This window comes from Eptesicus fuscus, chromosome 9 (assembly GCF_027574615.1).
Source record: "Eptesicus fuscus isolate TK198812 chromosome 9, DD_ASM_mEF_20220401, whole genome shotgun sequence".
NCBI lineage: Eukaryota > Metazoa > Chordata > Mammalia > Chiroptera > Vespertilionidae > Eptesicus > Eptesicus fuscus.
Window position 1 is genome coordinate 10,092,482 of NC_072481.1, and position 20,059 is coordinate 10,112,540.

General features: G+C 56.6%; 1 protein-coding gene across 1 annotated transcript in view; it reads left to right on the forward strand.

Moving 5' to 3' along the window:
* Positions 1-12,143: 12,143 nt before the first annotated feature.
* IGSF21 (immunoglobin superfamily member 21) overlaps positions 12,144-20,059 on the forward strand; it is a 204,871-nt gene continuing 196,955 nt past the window's right edge. Inside the window, exon 1 of the mRNA XM_054721014.1 lies at positions 12,144-12,213. Coding sequence (XP_054576989.1) covers positions 12,144-12,213 — 70 coding nt within the window. The remainder of the gene's footprint in view (positions 12,214-20,059) is intronic.

Below are 20,059 nucleotides of genomic sequence, written 5' to 3' on the forward strand. Positions count from 1 at the left end.
CCTTCACAGGTAGCCGGGGGGCCTTGCAAAGGGTCCCACAGGGCCTCCTTTCTTAAAGGGGAGCGACCATGCGATCCAGCAATCCCACTGCTGGGGAAATATCCGCAAGGACTGGCAATGGAGTCCTTAGGGATATGTGTGCACCCAGCTTCATGGCAGCCCTGTTCACAACAGCCAAAAGGTGGACGCAGCCCCAAGTGCCCATCAAGGATGAATGAGTAATAAAACATGTGGTCCATCCGTACAAGGAAAAAGTATTCAGCTTAAGAAAGAAAGAAAAGCGTGACACGCTCTACACAATGGGTGAACCTTGAGGACGTTATGCTAAGTGACGTGAGAGGGAGTCCACTTACGAGAGTTACTTAGGGTAGTTCCATTCATAGAGACAGAGAGCAGGTGGTGGTTGCCAGGGGCTGGGGGGAGGGAGAATGGGAAGTTGTTGTTTAAAGGTGTGGCGTTCCAGATTTGCAAGACGAGGAAGGTCTGGAGGTCAGCTGCACAACAACGTGGATATACTTAGTGCTACTGAGCTGTGCACTTAAAAATGGTTAAGGTAGGTCATTTTATTTCAGCTTACTTTACCTTAAGTAAGGGAGAGAGGGGGGCAGGGGTTGAGCAGAGAGGCCGTCCTGGGAAATGACACCTGGGCAGGTAGGAATGGCCCTGTGGGATCTGACCTTGGCTTCTGAACCTCACCTCTTCCCGAGAGCCCTCCAGCTTTCACTCCTGCCCTCCTGGACTGGCCGGCCTCTCAGTAGGGACGTACTCCTTTCCTGCTGGCGCTCCTTCACGGGGCTGACGAAGGCTGCTGCTCCCCGCTCTCCTGAAAGCAGGAATGAATTAGGAAGGAAACGAAGAGAGAAACATCAAACTGGAGGGAACAGGTTTCTGATCCAACAGCCGCGAACCTGCTTCTCCAGATTCGGAGCCCTGCTCCGTCCCACAGGGGCCGCCCTCTGACTGCCTGGCTTAATGCTTCACTTACAGTCGAGATGGCGTTTCCTGCCAGTAAAGCCAGATTGGTTGCTACGGAGTCCCTCTCGTTCTCACTGCCGAGGCTCACCTCACTTGCGACCACTGCCTGCCCCAGAGCCTGCCTCTTCTCCCCCCCCCCCCCCCCCCCGCACTATGCTTGGGGTTCGCCCTTCTGGCACACCAGCCTGGCCTCTGGGCCCTTAAACTTGGCCTTTGCCCTCATGGGTTGCACCTCCACTAGACCTTCAAGGTACAGTTAGGGGCTGGGGACATTTCCGCATTAGCTGCTGAGCCCCTTACCCAGGGCCCTGGGACTCAGAGAGCCCTTTCGTGAAAGGGAAGCAGCAGGCACCAGCCCCGGGACCCTCAACCTCAGGAGACTGAGCCCCTGGGAAGAGCAGCCGGCTTCCCTTCCTGATCCTCATACGCTGGGATGTGAGCTCAAGAGATGAGAGGCCAGAGCGCAGCATCCTTGACCTCCGACCTTGGCCACCAGAGAGAGCTGTAATTGCTCTACAATCCACTGCCACCTCAGCACGTCCCCACCACAGCTGGGTCCGTCTCTGTCGGACTCCGGGGCCTGGCGGATGAAAACTGTTCTCTCCACGTCAGCCCTGCGAGATAAAAGCCGGACCCAGGTTTCAGCGGTGGCAGCGGCCTCACGCACTTCCTTTAGGACCACGAGCTCGCTGTGCCGCCGGCCTCACCGAGTGCGGCTGCTTTGAGGGCCACACCACAGGACAGGATGACACATGTCCTGGCCCGAGTGCTGGGAGACTCTCATTCCTGCAGCCACCAGGGGAGGGTTAGCACTGGCCCGCGCTCCTGCGGCCTCCCCCCTCCCTCCCCCCTTCACCTGCTGGACATCACCCAACAGGAGTCCCGCCTCCCCGAAGCTGCTCTGTCCAGTGCGATAATACCTGTACAGCACCCAGCCCGGGGGCAGGACATCAACCTGCGCTGTTTGCCCGCCTCCCCTCCGGAAAGGCGGGGAAGCCTGGAACACCTAGGGCAGGGGTCCTCAAACTTTTTAAACAGGGGGCCAGTTCAGTGTCCCTCAGACCGTTGGAGGGCCGGACTATACTTTTAAAAAAAAAACTATGAACAAATTCCTATGCACACTGCACATATCTTATTTTGAAGTAAAAAAACAAAACGGCAAAAACACCCGCATGTGGCCCGCGGGCCGTAGTTTGAGGACGCCTGACCTAGAGCATCCACTGCCGAGATGACCAGCGGGCCTGTCTTTCGGTCACCTGCTCCCAGGGAATGGCTGGGGAGGAATGACGATCAGCCTCTGACGGTTGTATGTTACAGCTCTCAGAGCCCATCGCAAATTCTTCATCAAATCTGTTCTTTCGAAAAGCCCTGCGAGGCTGACAGGCGAGGCATGATTAACCCCGTGTTAGAGATGGAGATGCTGAGACCCAGAGGAGAAAAGGACCCCACCCAAGGGCACACCGCTGGCAAGTGGCAGAGTTTAGGTGGGCACCCAGATCGTGTGTGTGTGTGTGTGTGTGTGTGTGTGTGTGTGTGTGTGTGTTTAATTCAGAAAGTTTGCCAAGGCACCACCCTGTTCTTGGGAGCTCCTGGGGGAAGACTCCATTCTCAATGGAACGGGGCCAGCGACCCTGGCGGGGTGGCACCCAGCAGAGCGGCTTCCTGGTTGAACTAATTGTCATGCTCTCTCACACTCACACTGAGCCTGCCTTCCAGAGAGACCCTAAAGTGCCTCTGAGCTCCGCGTGCATATTTATATGCCTGCGTGCACGATAAAAATAAACCCACTTCACCCACCGCTGAAACGCAGCCACGCGGGGTGTGAAATATGGGGCTTAGCGAACCACCGCGAGGAATGGCTCTCCGGGAGCGGCTCCTGTCCCTGTGACATTGCACGGGGGCAGCTGGGAGGAGGTGGAATTTAATTACCTCGATAAGTAAGTGTTGACCTGGACGCAGAAGCCAGGAGCACAGCTGGTCCCCAGGTACCCAGGATGCCTAGGACAGAGAGCTGGTCCTGCCGGAGGAGACAGCACCGTCTGTCTAAAGGGGAGTGTGGGCCCCTCAACATACATCCCCTCACGTGCACCCTTGAACCTCACTCCCTGAGAGCCGGCCCGTAGGTCCTGGGGACTCCCGCCCGCTGCTCTCCTAAACCCAACGACCCACCAGGTACCACTCTCTCCTTTAAAGGACCATGAGCTCACTGTTAAGGAGTCGGGAGGCCGCAGTGATCTAACATGTCTTGGAGCAAGGACTAGGATGAGCGTCTTTGCTGGGGTCCATTTAAGGCAGCCCTGGTGAGGAAAGATATTGTTCTGGAGAAGTGGAGAATCCTTTCTGGCCATTCAAACCTTGCAGTGGTACCTGGACTCTGTTCTGATGGCTGATTCTGAGCCTGCTCTAGATTCAGACTTCTGGATTGACTCCTCCCTTCTTCTCTCCCTCTCTCCTGCCCTCCCTCCCTTCCCTTCCCTTCCTCCCTCTCACTGTGCTTCGCCCATCTTATCACCATACTCTCAATTCCCTGGGCAAGCACAGAAAAGGCATCTAACATAGGCTTCCTGAACTAGTGACAGCTAAAGGTGAGGACTAGGGTATGAGGCCTAGAGGCTAACCAGCTTAAAGGGTGTGCATGGGGCAGGGAAAAGGAGGTGGGAGTGAGGAGCATGGGAGGGTCGAGGGGAAGGGTGTTTCAGGCAGAGGGAACAGCATGTATAAAGACCTAGAGTCAAGAGAACTTAGAGAGCTGGGGCGAGGATTGGCGTGGTTGCGCTTTAGTCACAGGTGAGGGTCAAGGACTTGTGCAGAGGAGAAGACCAAGGTACCTGTGTAGCCCCAATGCCCATTAGGACCATTTATTTAGGGGCCATTAGGGTTTGGAGCCCTGGCACCTGTGCCACTGTGGGCTGTCATGCCCCCCATGGCTGGGGGCCTTCCCTGGAATCGTACAAAGCTTTAACGACTCTTGTGTATTTCCCATGGCCCACCGAGTCCCTCTTAAGGGATGGATAACTTAGAGGGTGGAGGGGCTGTCCCTTTGTGCCTCCGAATGTCCTTCAATTCAAGGGAAATGGCCCCCTGATTCACCAGCCGCCTCTTTGCAGGGTCACCCTCTTCACAGGGTAAATGGAAAGAAAGATGGGAGGCTGGGTTGGGCAGGAGAGGCAGGGAGGCAGGGAGGCAGGGAGGCAGGGAGGCAGGGAGGCAGGGAGGGGAGAGGGAGTTGCAGTTGAGGGGCCATTATTGTTTCCATTGATCAGTGGTAGGGGAAAGAAGGAGGTGGAAGGGGAATCTCACCTCTGCAGACGCATAGAGGCTCCAATGATGATCACATTCCCTCTGGGGGCTGGGAAGGGACCCATCCGTTCAGAGAGATCGAACATCAAGAGTCACAGAATCTCAAGATGGACATACGTGTCCAGGTCGTTTCGTTCACTGCAGGTTTTAAGAGCAGTTTTTCTTGCTGTTTTGCCATCCTCGGCATCCGTTGCCTCCCTTGGTTCACAAAGACCCTGCCTAAACTCACAGCTGCACCTCCCTGCACACGGCCTGGCCCCAGCCTTCCTGGGGCGCCTGCTGCTCCCTGGGTGGCAGTCTTGGCTGCGTGCGTGCGTGCGTGCAAGGCGTTGCACATACACGCTGCCCCCAAAGTTCTTCTCTAGCCCTTAGGCATCCGTCAAAGCTCTAGGTCTCACTTTCTCCAGAAAGCCATCCCCCCAAGTCCTAGCTTAGCACCAGGTGCAGGGTTTCCGCTTGCTCAGTGGCACAGGGAGGGAGAGATAAGGAGACGAAAGTGGGGGTGGATGCATGCCCAGGTGACTTCATCAGTCAGGGGCCTGGGGGATCTAGCCCAGCCTTTTGCCTCTTACAACATGGAAACTCTGAAGCCCAGGAAAACAAATTGGCTCCCTGGACTATAAATCAAACTGGGATTTTCCTCAAATGTTTCAGGACCTAGAGACTCAAGACAGAAAGCATACGGATGGAGAGAGGAGGAAATGACCAGCTTTCATCCGATGGTGATTGCAATTCACCAGAGCCCTCCAGTTACAAATCTCTTTACACTCCCAACTGGACAACTAGTCCGGCTAGCTGGGCCTTCCCTCTTTGCTTCCCGGCCTCTCTGAGCTGCGGGACCCAGGCCTGAGCAGGGTGGCATTGGAGGTGCCGAGGGGCAAAGTGAAATAGGCCTAGATCTCCCGGAGCTCACATTACGACCTGGGAAGACAAGACACAAAGGCGAACCGGCTGCAGGGAATATGACTTCTCAGTGTGGTGCAGACAATGTGCACCTCAAGCAGTGAGAACCCAGGGAGCTGACCGTCTGGCTTTGGGCCTCACTTCCCTCATCTATAGTATCATGGACCCATCACCCAATTGCGGCTCACTCGGGAGCTTTAGTACATACGTTCTGTGACAGCATGCCTCGTGGTGAATATACAAAAGCTTAACAAATCAGTGAAACAGGAAACAGATTCATTTTCCAGAATAGAGGCCCTCAAACTGGGAAGGTTGTAAAAATGGAACAAATCACACATTAGATGGCGCCACCTGTTGTCTACGGATGGTACTGCAGTTTGGCAAGGAAAGGGGAGGCTCCAAGGCTGGCCTGGGAAGATCCCGGGTCTGACTTGACAATGGTGGAGACAAGAGCCCAAAGCCAGAAGTAGACTGACTAATGTCGTAAAGTGCCATAGAGGTAAGTGCATTTCTGATCCCATTTGCATTGACCTTTTACATTGGTTCATGGTGACGGCCACCGTCTGTTGAGTCTCTTGAGATCCTGACCCTGGAGTTTATCCACCCCTCTCCCCCGCAGAGTGCAGGAAGCTGAGGATGAAGAGATGGACCCACCGCATGGGGTAGTTACATCATTGTATGGCTGCTTCAGTGGGTGATGTTTGTCATAGCTAATGCTCATTGAGTGCTTACACCATTGAAAGCATTGCCTTACTTAATCAGTGCAACCATTTGATGAGGTTGGTACTTTCCCCTCCATCCCCATGTCATAGGTGAGGAAATCAAATGCGGGGAGATGAAATAGTTTTATCAAGTTCTTACAGCAAGTCCTTCTTCCCCCCATCCCTCCCTTTCTTCCATCCTTCTATCCAACAGTCCTTTTCTGGAGTGTCAAAGCTGAGATTTTGGTCTAGGCAGCCAACGTTAGCGCCCATGCTTTTAGACACTGCGCTCGACTTCCTCTGTTGGCACTTTCTAACTGTGGCTAATACCTGTTAGTTCAGGTCTCTTATACTTACTAAATTCAATGATACAGAAAAAAAGCACAAATCTTGTTGATGTTTTCTAATCTGGACTCACCCATTCACTCCTCCATCTGTGTGCTCATCCACCATCAAACTTTTCTCTAATCCATCTGTCTACACACCCACTCAGCATCACCCACTCATCCATCCACCTACCCTTCTTTTCATCTGTCCTTCCACCCACTCACCATCCACCCACCCATTCATCCATGTATTCACCCAATAACTCTCACATCCACCTATCCATTCATCCATTCATCTAGTTATTCTTTCACTCATTTATCTTTCCATCCACCCATCTTCCATCCATCCATCCATCCATCCATCCATCCATCCATCCATCCATCCATCCATTTTCTTGAGCACCTACCACCTTCCAGGCACAAGTAATGCAGAGATGAGTCAGCTGTGGTCTTTATCCTCATACTAGAGGCCCAGTGCAACTCGGCGGCGGGGGGGGGGGGGGGGTGCTCCTTGCCCTAGCCTGCACCCCTCTCACAGTCCAGGACCCCCAGGGGTCCTTAATGATACCGCAGAGGCAGGAGAGGCTCCTGCCACCGCCGCTGCACTCACCAGCCATGAACCCAGCTTCTGGCTGAGTGGCGCTCCCCCTGTGGGAGGTCACTGACCACCAGAGGGCAGTTCCTGCATTGAGCGTCTGCCCCCTAGTGGTCAGTGCACACCATAGCGACCGGTCGTTCAGCCATTTGGTCGATTTGCATATTAGCCTTTTATTATATAGGATTGCTCAGACTCAGAAACACATAAAAGCAAAGTGACCTTCAGCAAGGGGCTTTGCCTCGCTGCGCCTCTGCTTCTTTGTCCATTTGGGGAAGTTAGAAACAGAACCTGCTTCATAGAGTTATACACGGAATGTAAGGAATGAATACAAGCAAAGCACTTAGAACGGAGCCTGGTCCATAGTAAATGCTCAATAAACGCCAGCAATTGGCAGTGGTTGTTATTATTATTATTACTACTGTTACTATGGTCATCCATGAAGAGATGAGACCTGTCCAGGGCAAGAGAAGCACCTCCCACCCACCTTGTGGTCTACAGAACTCTTGCTCATGAGATGTTAGTAGGTATTTATGCAAAGAGGTTCTGAAGCCAAATCAGTTTGGGTTTCAAGTAAACAAAACTGGAAAACTGTAGCATTTCTCATAGCCTTTAATATGCTTACATGAATCGTAAATCTCCAGGAAGTGGGAGGTGGTCTAACATGCAGCATTTCTTGAATGGATTTAACCAGGGAACCCTCTTTCAAGGAATGTTTATTACAAACTTGCAAAACAAATGGTTGGAGGGACCCAGTTTGTGAAATGTTGTTCTCCAGTGTCAATCTCCTTCTCCGCCAAGCTGCCCGCCCTGCCCAGGGCTCAGTTTCCGGACCCCGACTCCTTCATATGGTCCAGCGCCTTTCTCTGTGTCTGTGATGCTGAGGCCCAGTCAGCCACTTACAGCCTCAGATTCCCCCCCCACAGCCCCCCCGGAAAACCCGCCAGAGTCCTTTTATGGAAAGATGAGCCAGGGATGGAGTTTGAGAGCCCAGATGGGACTGAGGTCCATTAAGGACACGTTTGGACTTAATTCCAAGTGACCGACTCCGTATCGATTTGGGTCACTGGTGTTAAGGCATCACTTCCGCTTGTGTTTAATTTAAACAAATAGTAAAAGACTCCATCCTGTCTGGTATGTGATCTGGAGGATGTTTAATTCCCAGCACGGAGAGGCAGAGGGCAAGGTAGCAAGGAGCCAGGACTGCGTGAGTAAGTGTGTGCATATAGGGGAGAGGCGGGGCTGGGGGGGGGCGGGGGGAGGGAAGGCAGGGGGTGGTGATGGTGGAAAAAGAAACAGAATATTCTCATGAGTAGATCTTTGAGGCAGACCCAGAATCCAGCATTCCTCTACCTTAGCCACTTGGCACAATTCTTTTCATTTCTCTGAGACTCGGTTTACTTCTCTGTAAATTCGGCATAAATAAAGCTGCCACAGAGAGTTCTTATGAGGATTAAATGAGATGAGAGAGGTGGATGACACTGAGCTTATGAAAGTTTTAAAAATCCCATTTCTCATTGAAATATTGGCTTCGTGAGCCTGTGTAAGAGTGTGCACGCACACGTCATGTGTGAGTGTGTGTGCCTGGGCCAGGATGAACACTCAAGAGCGCCAGCTCTGAACTCTTCCTGGGTACAAATCTGGTTCTGGTGCTGTGTGGTACTGGGCATGTTGCTTAGCCTCTCTGTGCTTTAGTTTTCTCATCTGTAAAATAAGAATAATGGTAGTCCCAGCCTCATATGCTACTGTGAAGGTTCAGTGAGTGCCCAGCAAAGGAGAAGCACTTCCATAAATGCTTGCTACTCTAAGCGCCATTATCAAACCTCACAGAGGGTCTTTCCCCCAACCCTGGGAGCCCACACCTTTGGAAACCAGACTGTGAGCGATAATAACATAACATATCCTGCCCCTCTCCTGGAAACAAACAAACTAGAGGTCACAGAGGACCCCTTTGACCTCTGGGGGTGTTTCCTAGGGTCAGGAGGAAAAGAAATTTGTTTTGTGCTGTAGTGCCCTCTGTTGGGAGAGCCTAGCTCAGCACCATGGACAGAGGGAGGCTGGGGACAGACCTTCCCACTTTGGCCCCTGGGAGGTCCAGGGCACCTACCTGCTCAGCCATTGCACCAGGAGGAGGCATACGCCACCCTGCCTCACGGATCTGAGTGCCAGGACTGCCAAGTGGGGACCACGCTGCTGGCAGTCCATCCATTCGGAGACGGGAGCCAAGGGACGTTAAGCAAATTAAAAGCCTGTGGCTGCCCTGGGTGACTTTCCTTTTGGCTAAGTCACCCCGTGCCCTCTGCTAACCGGGCTCTCAGTGCTTCACATCTGCCTGTCTCTGGGGCAGAAGAAAAGTCTTGGAAGCTGTGTTTTATAAAACAGGAGCCGGATGCGCGGGGTCCCCCAAGAGAGGGTGTAGGAAGGTGGCGGTATTACTATGAACAATCACCGTGTGGTATAAACACGCACATTACGGCTGAGCTTTTCTGGGGGGGAAACCAACTCCGCCCCTGGGCAGGATGTCCTCTCCCTGAACACGCAATCCAGGCAGAAGGCTCCTGCCACCGGATGCCCGCCAACACCTGCCAAGTGGCAGCCTCGCACTAAGAGCTGAGGAATGCAGTGCCCTGCCTTCATCCATCCCCCCATTCATCCACCCATCCAACGAGTATTTATTAATGGCCTACTGTGTGCCAGGACCTGGCTAGGAGGAGCAATAATTTTCATACGGGTTGAGATTACAAGAGCGTGGGAATGATTCGGAAGTCCCCGGGCTGAAGGGCCCACCACTCGCCGCCTGGTGCAATCCTTGGCCCTAAGAGCACCCCCCCTCCCCTTGGCTCTCAGGCCTCCTTCCCTCCGTGGTGTTAGCCTCTTGCTAGATGTCGCTCACAGCTGCCACAATGGAGGCATCTCTAGCCCCTTCCTGCTGCTCCCTGGGGATGTTTCCCCCGCTCTATGGGCCCATGGGTGAGCGGGGAGCTGGAATCCCACCCGAGCCCTGGCTCTCCTCTCTAATGGCTGGGCTGCAGTGAGTACAGACAGCAGCCCTCACCTGTGCAGGGTTCACCTGGTGAACTGCTGCCGGTCCACCGGCCTGATTTGCAGCAAGGCCCACCGAGCAGGAATGTCTACCCCGTGATGCCTGGCATTGACCTTCGAACTCAGACCAACCTGCCAACATGAGGGTCCTGACACTGCTCCCCAGTCAGGAAAGGCCGTCCGCAGAGAGCTTGGCACCCAGGATGGAGTTGGGTTCTGTTGGCTTTTTCCTTGGCCAGAGCTGAGGTTGGGGAGGGGCGGGGAGGAGGCAATCAGAGACTTGAAATAATTGGATCAGCCCAAAGGAGGGGGTTGGGGTGGAGAGGTGACTTAAGCTGGCCCCCAGCAACTTGGAAAAGGAGAGACCTGGGAGGGGGTGGGTGAGCAGGAGGGAAGAACAGCCAGCCAAAATGAAAAGAAAGGACCCAAGACTCTGATATTCAAGCCAGAACCAGCCCCATCAGCCTGGCAGCCAATTAGTCTGATTCAAAAAAAAAAAAAAAAAAAAAGTCCTCGTAGGGACAAACTGTAATCAAACACCTATTTATAAGGGTTTATTATGATCATTATTATTATTTTACTGAGAGGATCATTCTAAAGCCTGTCAGGTGAACGTTTGCTTCCAGGTCTTCATAAATGCAAATCACTCCTTCTCTGGGGCTGGGGCCCGGGCTGGGGGGCGGAGCTGCAGCAGGGCTGCCTCGGGGAGCCTGTGGTGAGGCTGGGAGAGGGCAGAGGGAGGAGGCAGGTCCCTGCCGTGGATGGCATCTCTGCACAGGGCTCCCCAGCAGACGGCTTAGCAGCCACCCACTGCTCACTGCACTCCCTCAAAGGGCTGCTGGGGTGCAGCTGGCTATGTGCCCATTGGCCGGCTAGGTAAGTAGTGTAGAAGTCTATGCAGCAAGGGGACAGAGCTGGGGGAGCCGGGGATTCTCCGTGGAGTGCTGTAGAGAGAAGGCTGGGTCCGGAACCAGAGACCTGCATTCTGAGCCCAGGCCTGCCCTGGCTGTGCTGGCCTGGCTGTGCCGCAGCTGGCCATCTCCAGGGATGACGCGCGCTGAGTTTGCCCCATCCAACCTCGCCCCCAGCTCACCCTGAGGGCCAGAGTACCTCTCCCCGCCTAGGAGACCCCAAGGCCCACAGCCAGGCCCCAGGCTCCATGCTAAGATACAAGCCCCAAGCTCCACTCCTCAGGCCTGGGGTAAAAGGGGCGTCAGATCTGCCAACAAAGTGAAAACGTAGTCTCTGCCAAGAGGAAACAACCAGTTCCTTACCCATTCCCGGCTGGATACAAGCGTGTGGCTATTCCAGGAAGAAAGGACAAAACACCCCATTTCCCCGGGTTCCTGGGGGAAGGCACCCCTAATTTGGGAAGTTTCAGAACACTTATGTCCCTGATCCTTCCCACTTAGGGCATTACTACCAGTGAGGGGCAAGGCCAGGACTGGGGCCACACCCTGCCTGCTCTGCCCGCTGTGGAGGCATCCCTCTCAGGGAGGCTGGGCGGCTGCCTCCCCCATCAGTGTGTGAGTAGGGGGGCGGGGGGGGGTGAATCCCAGGGATGGAATTAGGTGGAGGGGGATCAGCTGGAGCTTGGCTTCTGGAGGGCAGGAGCCTAGGTCAGCTGGGAGATGGTTGTGAAGATAAGGGTTTCAATGGAGGTGTGAGTGGGGGGGGGGGGAGGTCCCCGGGCGTAGGGGTGCGGGGAGAAGACAGGGAGGAAAGGGAGGGGGAAGAGGGAGCTCTCCTTTTCCCTGCAATAAATCGGCTTAGCGGAGAGAACCGAACAGCCCAGAAAGGATTAAAGAAAAGTCTGTATAATACAGCGGAGAGCGCGGCGAGGGGAGGGCTGGGAGGGTGGGGGGCGGGGAGAGAGGGGAGGGACGGAGGGAGGGCGCTGGGAGGGGGGCGCTCGCGCAGCCGAGAGAGGCGAGCGCGAGGCAGCGAGAGCGCAATTTGGCTCCAAACTCCAGCGCCGCCGCGGACCCGAATCCCGGCGGCGGTGGTGGGTGCCGCTCGCAGCCGCGGAGCCGGGAGGCAGCAGCTGCGCGGCCGGAGGACGCCCGCCCGGAGCCCGAGGGTCGCGGCGCCCCGCTGAGCCCGAGCCCAGTCCAGCCCGGCGCCTGGGCAGCCGGGCCGCGGCGGCATGGGGGCGCCCCCGCGGCGCCCCGCGCTGTCCCCCACTGTCTCGGCCGGCGGCCCGAGGCAGGAGCGCGCCTGAGCCCATGGCGAGGGGACCTGCCTCCGACGCCGCCTCCGCCACCGCCGCCGCCCCGCCAGCGCCTCCAGCTCCCGGGCACCATGCGAGCCGCCCCGAGCCTCCGCGGCTGCGTCTGCCTGCTGCTCGCCGCGATCCTCGACCTGGCGCGCGGTGAGTGCGCGGGCGCCTGCGGGAGCCCGGGCAGCGGACGTGTGCGGGGGCCGGCCGCCGGGGAGGGGCGCGGGCGGGGGGGGGGGGTTGCTCCGGAGAGGCTCGGGTCCGAGCCCGGGTCTTGGCGTGGGGGTCTGTGGAGCCGGTCGGCTTGGCGAGGGAGGCGGGGAGAATGCCTCCTGTGGAGAGAGCGCTCTGGGCTCTGGGTCTGTGCCAGTGTGTGTGTGTGTGTGTGTGTGTGTGTGTGTGTGCGCTCCTGCCTTTGTTGCGCCTGTGTGTGAGGGTGCCCGGGAAGGAGCTGCGTGTGAAGAGGGTGCGGGAGCGCATTTGGAGATAGATGCGAATGTGTGTGATGGTGTGTGAGTGAGCGAGGGTCTGGAGGGGTGTAGAGTGTCTGTGTCAGTTACGCGGAGAAGGTGTGTGTGTGTGAGAGTGGGAGCGAGAGTGTTTGGGGCTGAGTGGGTGCCAGCTCCTCCGTGAGGGTGTGAAGTGTGTAAGCTCGTGCCGCTGTATGTGTGAGCGTGGTAAAGGGCGAGTGCATGTGTGAGGTGTGGCATTTCACGCGTGCCCCAAGTGCGCGGGTCCCCGGAGGGGTGTGTGACAACAGATGACTGTATTTCTGGGCGGGGGCGTGCGTGCACAGCAGGTGAGAATGTGACACTGGGGCAGAGCCTGGAGGTGCTCGTTGCGGGGTGCGGGGGGTGGGGGCTCGTGTTGCTTCATGGACCCGAGCGTGTGGTTGGGGGGCAGGTGTGGGCGCGTGGGGGGTGAGGAGGTTGAGCGGTGGATGTGTGTGTCCCGCATGGACTGGGTCCCAGCCGGAAGGAGGAAGAAGCCTAGCGGGCTCCCCAGAGCTAGCGATCGGAGATCTGAGGCTCCGCAGCCCGGGGGTTTCGCCACTGCCTCGGTGCCTCCCGCCCCGCGCCACTGGCTCGTGGGTCTTAAAAGCTGCGGGAGTGGAACCTGCGACTCAGGCACCTTTCGGTCAGGGAGCCAGACACTGGCTACCCGCCCAGCTGGAGGGAGGCGGGACCAGGGAGGAGCCGGCGAGGGTCCGCGTTCTGGTCCTGGATCCTCCCTAAGCCTCTGTCAAACCTGGGTGCCCCAAACCAGCCCCTCTGGAAACAGCCTGGTTCCGCCATGGAGGGGGGAAAGGGACGTGGGGTGCCAAAAAGTAGCCATTGTGACCATGACCAGTAGAGCTCAGCCCCTGGCTCAACGGGGTGATGGAGGTGGGGCAGCCAACTGCCCTCTGTGCGCCTTGCCCCAAGGGGTGGTGTCTAACAGGCTCCCAGAGTGCCTGCCAGGAAGGGGCGCCCCTAACCCCCCACCCCCTCTTCTCCGCGGTCCTTGGAGAGCGCTGGTCTGCAGAGGGGAGCCGCTGCAGAATGGGAGCCTGATGGTGGCCCTGCTGGCAGAGGGGGGAGAGGCAGGTGTGACCCACAGGAATGCAGGCCCTGTACTTTGTCCCCATCCTTGAAGCAATGGACTTTTCAAAGTGCATCAAAATCTACCCCCAACTTTGGGGCGAGGGCTCCCTCCGTCGGATGCCCCTAGAGGGAAAGGTTAGATGGAGAGGAGGGGTGGGGGGCGGGGTTGACCGGTTCCTGCGCTTCCGCCACGGAGAGGGCGCGGGGCTTTGTTGAGAGGCACTGGAGCTCCCACCTGGCCATTGCAGGGAGCAGGGGTTGGGGTTGGAGGCGGGAAGGGAGCACCCTCCCCGCCGCCCCCCAATGCTCAGAACAGAGAGACCCGGCAGGAGAGGGGGATGGCGGCGAGTGATGGGAAACCCGCTCCATCAGGACCCCACCCTGTGAGCTCCCCGGAACGCGAGCAGCGTTTTCTGGCTCCAGAGCTTGGGGCGTCCTGTAGCCCCCTTGCCCACCTCCAACGCAGGCTGCGGGAGGCGGGGCCCAGGAGCCGGGCGTGAGCGCATCTGGGCTTGGGGAGCCGGCGTGGCCTCTGAGCTCCGCTGCACAGGGTGAAGGAGAGGCGCAGACCCGGATCTCGCACCGGAAACTTTGCGAGCCTGGGGCGCGGACCGGGGTCCCAGACGGCAGGGGAGCAGTCAGTTCTCCGCAGAGGAGAAAAGACTGCGCGTGGGTGGGGTCTCTCCTTCCCGCTTCCAAGTAAGTGCCCACGAGGGGGCGGGGATACAGTAGAGTCCGCAAGAGATGCAAGAGGCCGGCTTGCCGGAGGAGGGCGCCCTTCCTGGACCAAGAGCCAAGCACCTGGCACGGGGCTCTGCCGGCCCACCTGCCGGGGGCTGCCTTGAGGGCAAGGAGCATAGAATCTGGAGCAAGTATCATAAACATGCTTGCTCAGTGGGGGACGGGGCGGTCATACTAGAGAGGGGCGCGGCCAATGCGCCCTGGCCTGTTCTGCCCGTGTGGGTTGCAAAGCAAAAGGGTTCCACTTCCGAGAGGTGGGTTAGAAAGGAGAAAGGAGTCCGCTGCACAGGCTGGCTGGATGGGTGGCGGGAAATGCCTGCCACTGGCCCCCCATTCCCGGGAATCTGACTCCAGAGGAGAAACCCACACTTCCCAGGTCTTCCCATCACCCAGGGCGCCTGAATGGTGTTTTCAGCTGGGCACTTCCGGGAAGGAAGCTCTGCTCTTGGGCCTGTGCAGTGGCCCCTTGGGGGTGGGGGTGGGGGTGGGGGCACCAGGGACTGGGGGCTGGAGAATGGTTCTTGGACCGCATGGGGCTCTGGGAAATTCTTCAGGAAGAGTAGGGGTGGGCAGACCCAGTTAGGTGGAGCCGGAGGCCCTGCCAGGTCTCTCTTCACAATCAAGCATCAGCAGGTGGGTTGGAGGGCGTGGCTAGCTTGGCTGGGTTGAGGCAGCCGCAGCACTGAGACTGCAGGGCTGTGCTGCCGGGGCTGGTGTGAGGATTTTATATATTTATCCTCCCTCTCCACCCGCACCCCTCGCCCTGACCCGCTGGGGAGCCCCAGGCAGCCGTGTTAAAGGGCCTGCTCTATGCAGGCTGCTTCTCTCCAGCTCCCCCAGAATGTCCCGACCCCCAGGCAGCACCTCCACTCCCTTCCCACCCCAGATGCAAACTGGAGTTTTGCCCGAGATGTTGCGCTAGCTTTTCTTTTTTATGTGCAGAGAATGTTAGAGCTGGGCGCGACCTCCGAGATCACTTCAGTGGTTCTGAAAGTTCTGTTGTTTTCTAAGCAGGAGAATCTTGTTGCAGTAGGAACTGATTATCCTCCTACCCAACCTAACGCCTTAGGCAATATGATAGGCTCCAGAGGAGAGCTGCCCTGGTCCGTGCGGTGCCGAGACCCTGCATCTAACACCCCTTCCACAGCAAGCCTCTAACAAGCTCAGATCGCCCTGTCTTATGTCGGAGCTGGGGTTTTGCGTTTTCAATAACCACGATCATGTGGATCAGCTGCCACGTGTCCAGCCCGTGCTGGCTGCTTCACAGCCCTCGTGCATGCTGTGCGATGGGTTTAAGCTTCTCCTTTCACAGATCGGGAAAGTGAGGCTCGGCGTTGTAAGATTTGTTCATGGCAGGAACATTGGCTCCTTCCAGCTCCCAGCTGGTCCAGCCCCAGGCTCCCTCTTTCCTTCCCACGACCCCTCTCTCAGGCTGTGCAGAGAGTCCCGGGGGGCAGGGCCATGCTAGGGACCAGTGATGCCTTAGATTGGCCTGGCTACCTGACTCTTCAGAGTCTCTGTCTCATACACACGTAACTGCTGCTACAGTTCAGGGGCGGGGCGGTGGGGGACGGAGGTGGAGGGGTTTAAGCAGCTTGCCCTAGGCTTCTGGATAAGCGGTCTGTGACTTCAAAGACAGAGGCCAAACAAAGAGGAGGCTGGTTAGTTCTGTTAACTGGCTTTCCTGGCATCCATGTAGGTGTCTGACCTGGCTTACCACCCTGCCCACCTCTGCTCCATCCTCAGGCCCCTTGAAATTCAGTTACTCATGCGCCCACAGATGTCTAGTATGTACTGATTGTGTGTGAGGCACTGTGCTAAGCATTGGGAACACAGCCCTGAACACGGTGGGAGGATTTTCTGCTAACAGCTTCGCGGAAGATTGATTCTTCACTTAGCGGGAGTGAGGGGCTAGAGCTTGGACCCTAACTGAGCTCTCACTGTATGTCAGGCATTGTGCATTGCCCTTCTCATCCCCTTGAATGCTTACAACCACCCTGAGAGGTAAAATTAGCCTTATTTTGCAGATGAGTAAACTGAGGCTCAGAGAGGTTCAGTGACCTCCCCCAGGCCACCCAGGCAGTACATGGCAAGCAGAGATTTCAGCATGGGAATCTTTCCCTCTGTGTTCTGCTGTCTCCTAGTGAGAACGGCCTGCAGTCCCCTCCCCGCTCCAGCCACATGGACAGTTGCAATGGATCCAATTCCCTCTCTGGATGTTTTTCTCCTGCCCAAATCCCCATTGAGAGAATTACCAGTGTGTTTGTCTGCACAGATGGGAGAGCGATGTCCCTGAAAGCCCTCGTCATCATCTAGACAATGAATGGGCATCTGCTATGGGCAGGGCGCTTCTGAAAAGAGGAAGACCTGAGACCGGAGGTCCTCACCCCAGTGGGGTGAGAGGTTGGGCATGTTCCTGGAAAGAGGCATGGCGGTCCAGGTGGAACTGCATTGATGCCTGCTTAGAGGCCAAGTGAATTGATGTCCCCTCCAGCAGGTTCTTGGGAGGGGGGGAGAGAGGGATTAATTGGGGTGTGAAGGGGATGCTTCAGAGGGGAGGGAGACATTTAGACCTTGAAGTAAAGGGAGGACGTTCCTAAGCCCAGGGCTGTGGGGTGGGAGGGGATGGGGGGGGGGGCAGGAAGAGAAACCTGTGTGAGCAAAGAGCCAGAGGCAGGACCAAGGCTGTCTCCTAGAGTCTCGGTGAGGACTGGGACAAAGAAGAGCGAGGTTGCTGACAGCTACCGTGTATTATGCACCTAGAGAGGTTCTTTAGGCATTAAATGCCCCCAACAGCCCACGAGGCAGGATTAGTAGCCACGTTTTGCAGATGAGGACAAGAGACCCAGTATCTTCCTCCCCAACCCCCAACTCCCACATCTTTCTTCCTTTTTTCTTCCTTAAATAATGAATGAGGCTTGGGATCTTTTTTAAGTGGAAGATCTGGGAGTTTCAAACCCAGGTCTAAGGCAATCCGACACTGCTGGTCCTGGAGGAGAGGAAAACCAGTTATTTTTCATCATTTGCAAGCGGGATGCAGCAGCCCCCACCATCTGTGAGGGGATGCAAAGCCTTCCGTTTTGAGTGATAGATGTTGGTGGTGTTGAAACACATGACATCAGTTCCTAAGAGGTGTCCGTCTTCAGGATGAGGTTCTTGGGAACGAACCAGAAAGATGAGATCCTGGAACCCATCGTTGCACATCCAGGGGGGGGGGAGGGAGGGAGGGTAGTAGCTGAAGGGGCCCACAATCGCCAAGATCTACTGTCCACGGTCCCATGGATGGAGCCAATCGATGCCATGTGCACGGACCTGGAGGTGTGCAGAGTAGCCGCCCACAGGGGTGGAGACGGACATTGCGACACCCAGGAAAGGAATCTGGTCTTGGGCTTGGCCCCAGGCCATTCCTGCATCTCATCTCCTGGCAAAATGCCAGACTTGCTTTGGGGGATTATGTAAGCGCCACCCCCAATCTGCACCCCACTTTTGTAGGGGGCACAATCAAGTAACCCACCCCTAAGACGAGCCCATCAGAGACATTCACCCTGGAACCTGAATAGTAAGCATAGAGTCAGGAAGACTGAGACTCACTGGCGCATTTCCCTGGCCAGTGGAGGCCCCCAATAAACTGTGCTTTGCTGGTTTCCCAAGAAATAATGACGGGACCTACCTGGCAGGGAGTGGACAGGGTGGAAGGAGTCATGGCAGGCAGAGCTCTTGGCTCTGATGAGGGTACCAGCATTAATCACGGTTCCGCCAGAGCTGTCCAGCTCGTGTGGCAAGAGTCCTCCCAAGGCCGAGCGCTTCAGCTTGTCCTGCTCCATTGGTTCCCTTTCTTTGGCTTGAGTTGTCCAGAGTGATTTCTGCTACTTGCAAGAAAGACCCCACTTGACAGCCTCCCTAAGGCACGATGGGCCTCAGAGTCATTGATTAGTCGCTCTGGGTAACCCCTGGAGGATGGCTCATGATCCCCTGGCTGGGGTGACCAATTCCATTGTCTGCTCCCTACCTTTCCCTGGAGGCCTGAGGCATTGCTGTCCGCACGCTCCCCCTCCCCCCAGTGCAGCTCCAGATCCAATGAAAATCTTCCCAGTGAAATTCGGGGATGGAGCCAGTCTCACTGTGGACCTCCCACATCCCACCTTAGTAGACTAGAAGCTCCCTGAAGACAGGGACGCTGTCCAGCTCTGCCATCGAATCTTCTCCATGAGACACATGGTAGGTGCGCAACGGAGGTTGTTTGGATGCATAAGCCACCTCTGGTCGTTAGACACATGTGTCTTGATTTAGATGAGGGCTGGGTACATGGCTTTCTACAGAAAAGTGTGTGCAAAGGCTTACCTATGGCACGTGGAGTTGAGACTGGTCTTACAGGTGAACTTCCTGTCAGCCAAGTTCTGCTTCTATCTTTCTTGGAGATGCTCAAATAATCAAAGTGGTGGAGATGCTGATTCCGGACACCCCAACTCTCTGCCCATTGATGGCAATCGAGAGCTGACGACCTGCTGGCAGACCCATTGGTCCATGTCGTCCTCGTATCAGACGTGAAGGCAGCCACTCTTGAGCCTATTGAACACCCAGGGAAACTGAGGCTTGGGGAGATGAGAAATGGTAGTAGGAAGTGGCTGGACTGGACCTGGGTTTGGTGGCTGCGAGCCCAGCCTTCCTTCCCTCCCCCACTCATTGCACTGCCTCATTCGGTCCACAGGGGTCTGGAGTGAGGCAGGCCAGCTCCCCATGAGCTCACAGGCCAGAAACTTCAACCAAAAAGCATGCGCTGTGAGCTGGGTGCTGCGGTTGTCACTGGGCTGATGTGACCTCCTCCCTCCTCCACTGCCATCCCATTGGGTGTTAACATCCCCCATCCATAGGCGCGGACACTGATGTCCAAGGACCAGAGCCCACGTCTCTCCAGCCCACAGACAAGGCCTGCCTGGGAGGTTCCTGGCCTTCTCATCACCGCCTCCCCTCCTCCCCCACTTCTGCTCTTTATTGGCACAGAGAGCAGACATCTGCCCTCAGCCAGCACAGCCCCTGACCCCCAGTAAACCTCTCCCCAAGCCTCTGCTCCCCCACTTCCCACCCTCCAGTACTCCCTGGGCCCCAGTGACTCTGGTGCCCCCTAAGTGTGCTGGCAGCGGCACCTTGGACAACACTCTGCTAAAACCGCCTGCTCTGGGGCTGGAGGTGGTTGTGCGTTGGTCTCCCTGTTGAGCAGAGAGCTCTTGAGGGTCAGATCCCTGGCATGGGTTCTGGTTCTGAGCAGATCTTCAAGATGTGTTTACTGAATGGATGAATGAATGAATGAATGAATGAGGTCTCCCTGAGCCTGGCCCTGCTCAGTTACCACTGGAGGTCCTTCCCAGTGTGAGAAGGTGTTCATTGTCCACTCTGCCCACCATCACTCACGCTGGCATCACAGCTGGCTTCTGGGGGATGAGCCAACAGTAGAAGGTGATGGGAACACCAAAGGGCTTCTTCCTCTTCCTTCTGAGTTCCCCTTGGCGGGGGAGGGAGCTGCCCTTGATTGGTGGTGGGGCGGCGGGGTGGGGAGAAAGGAGGGGAAAAGCATGCACTACACATCTATTCGTGCCAAGCCCCACCTGAGCATAAAGTGTTCACGAGAAACTGGGAATGAGGTTGGCGTTGTTGGCGGAGGCCTGAGCGCCTGGTGA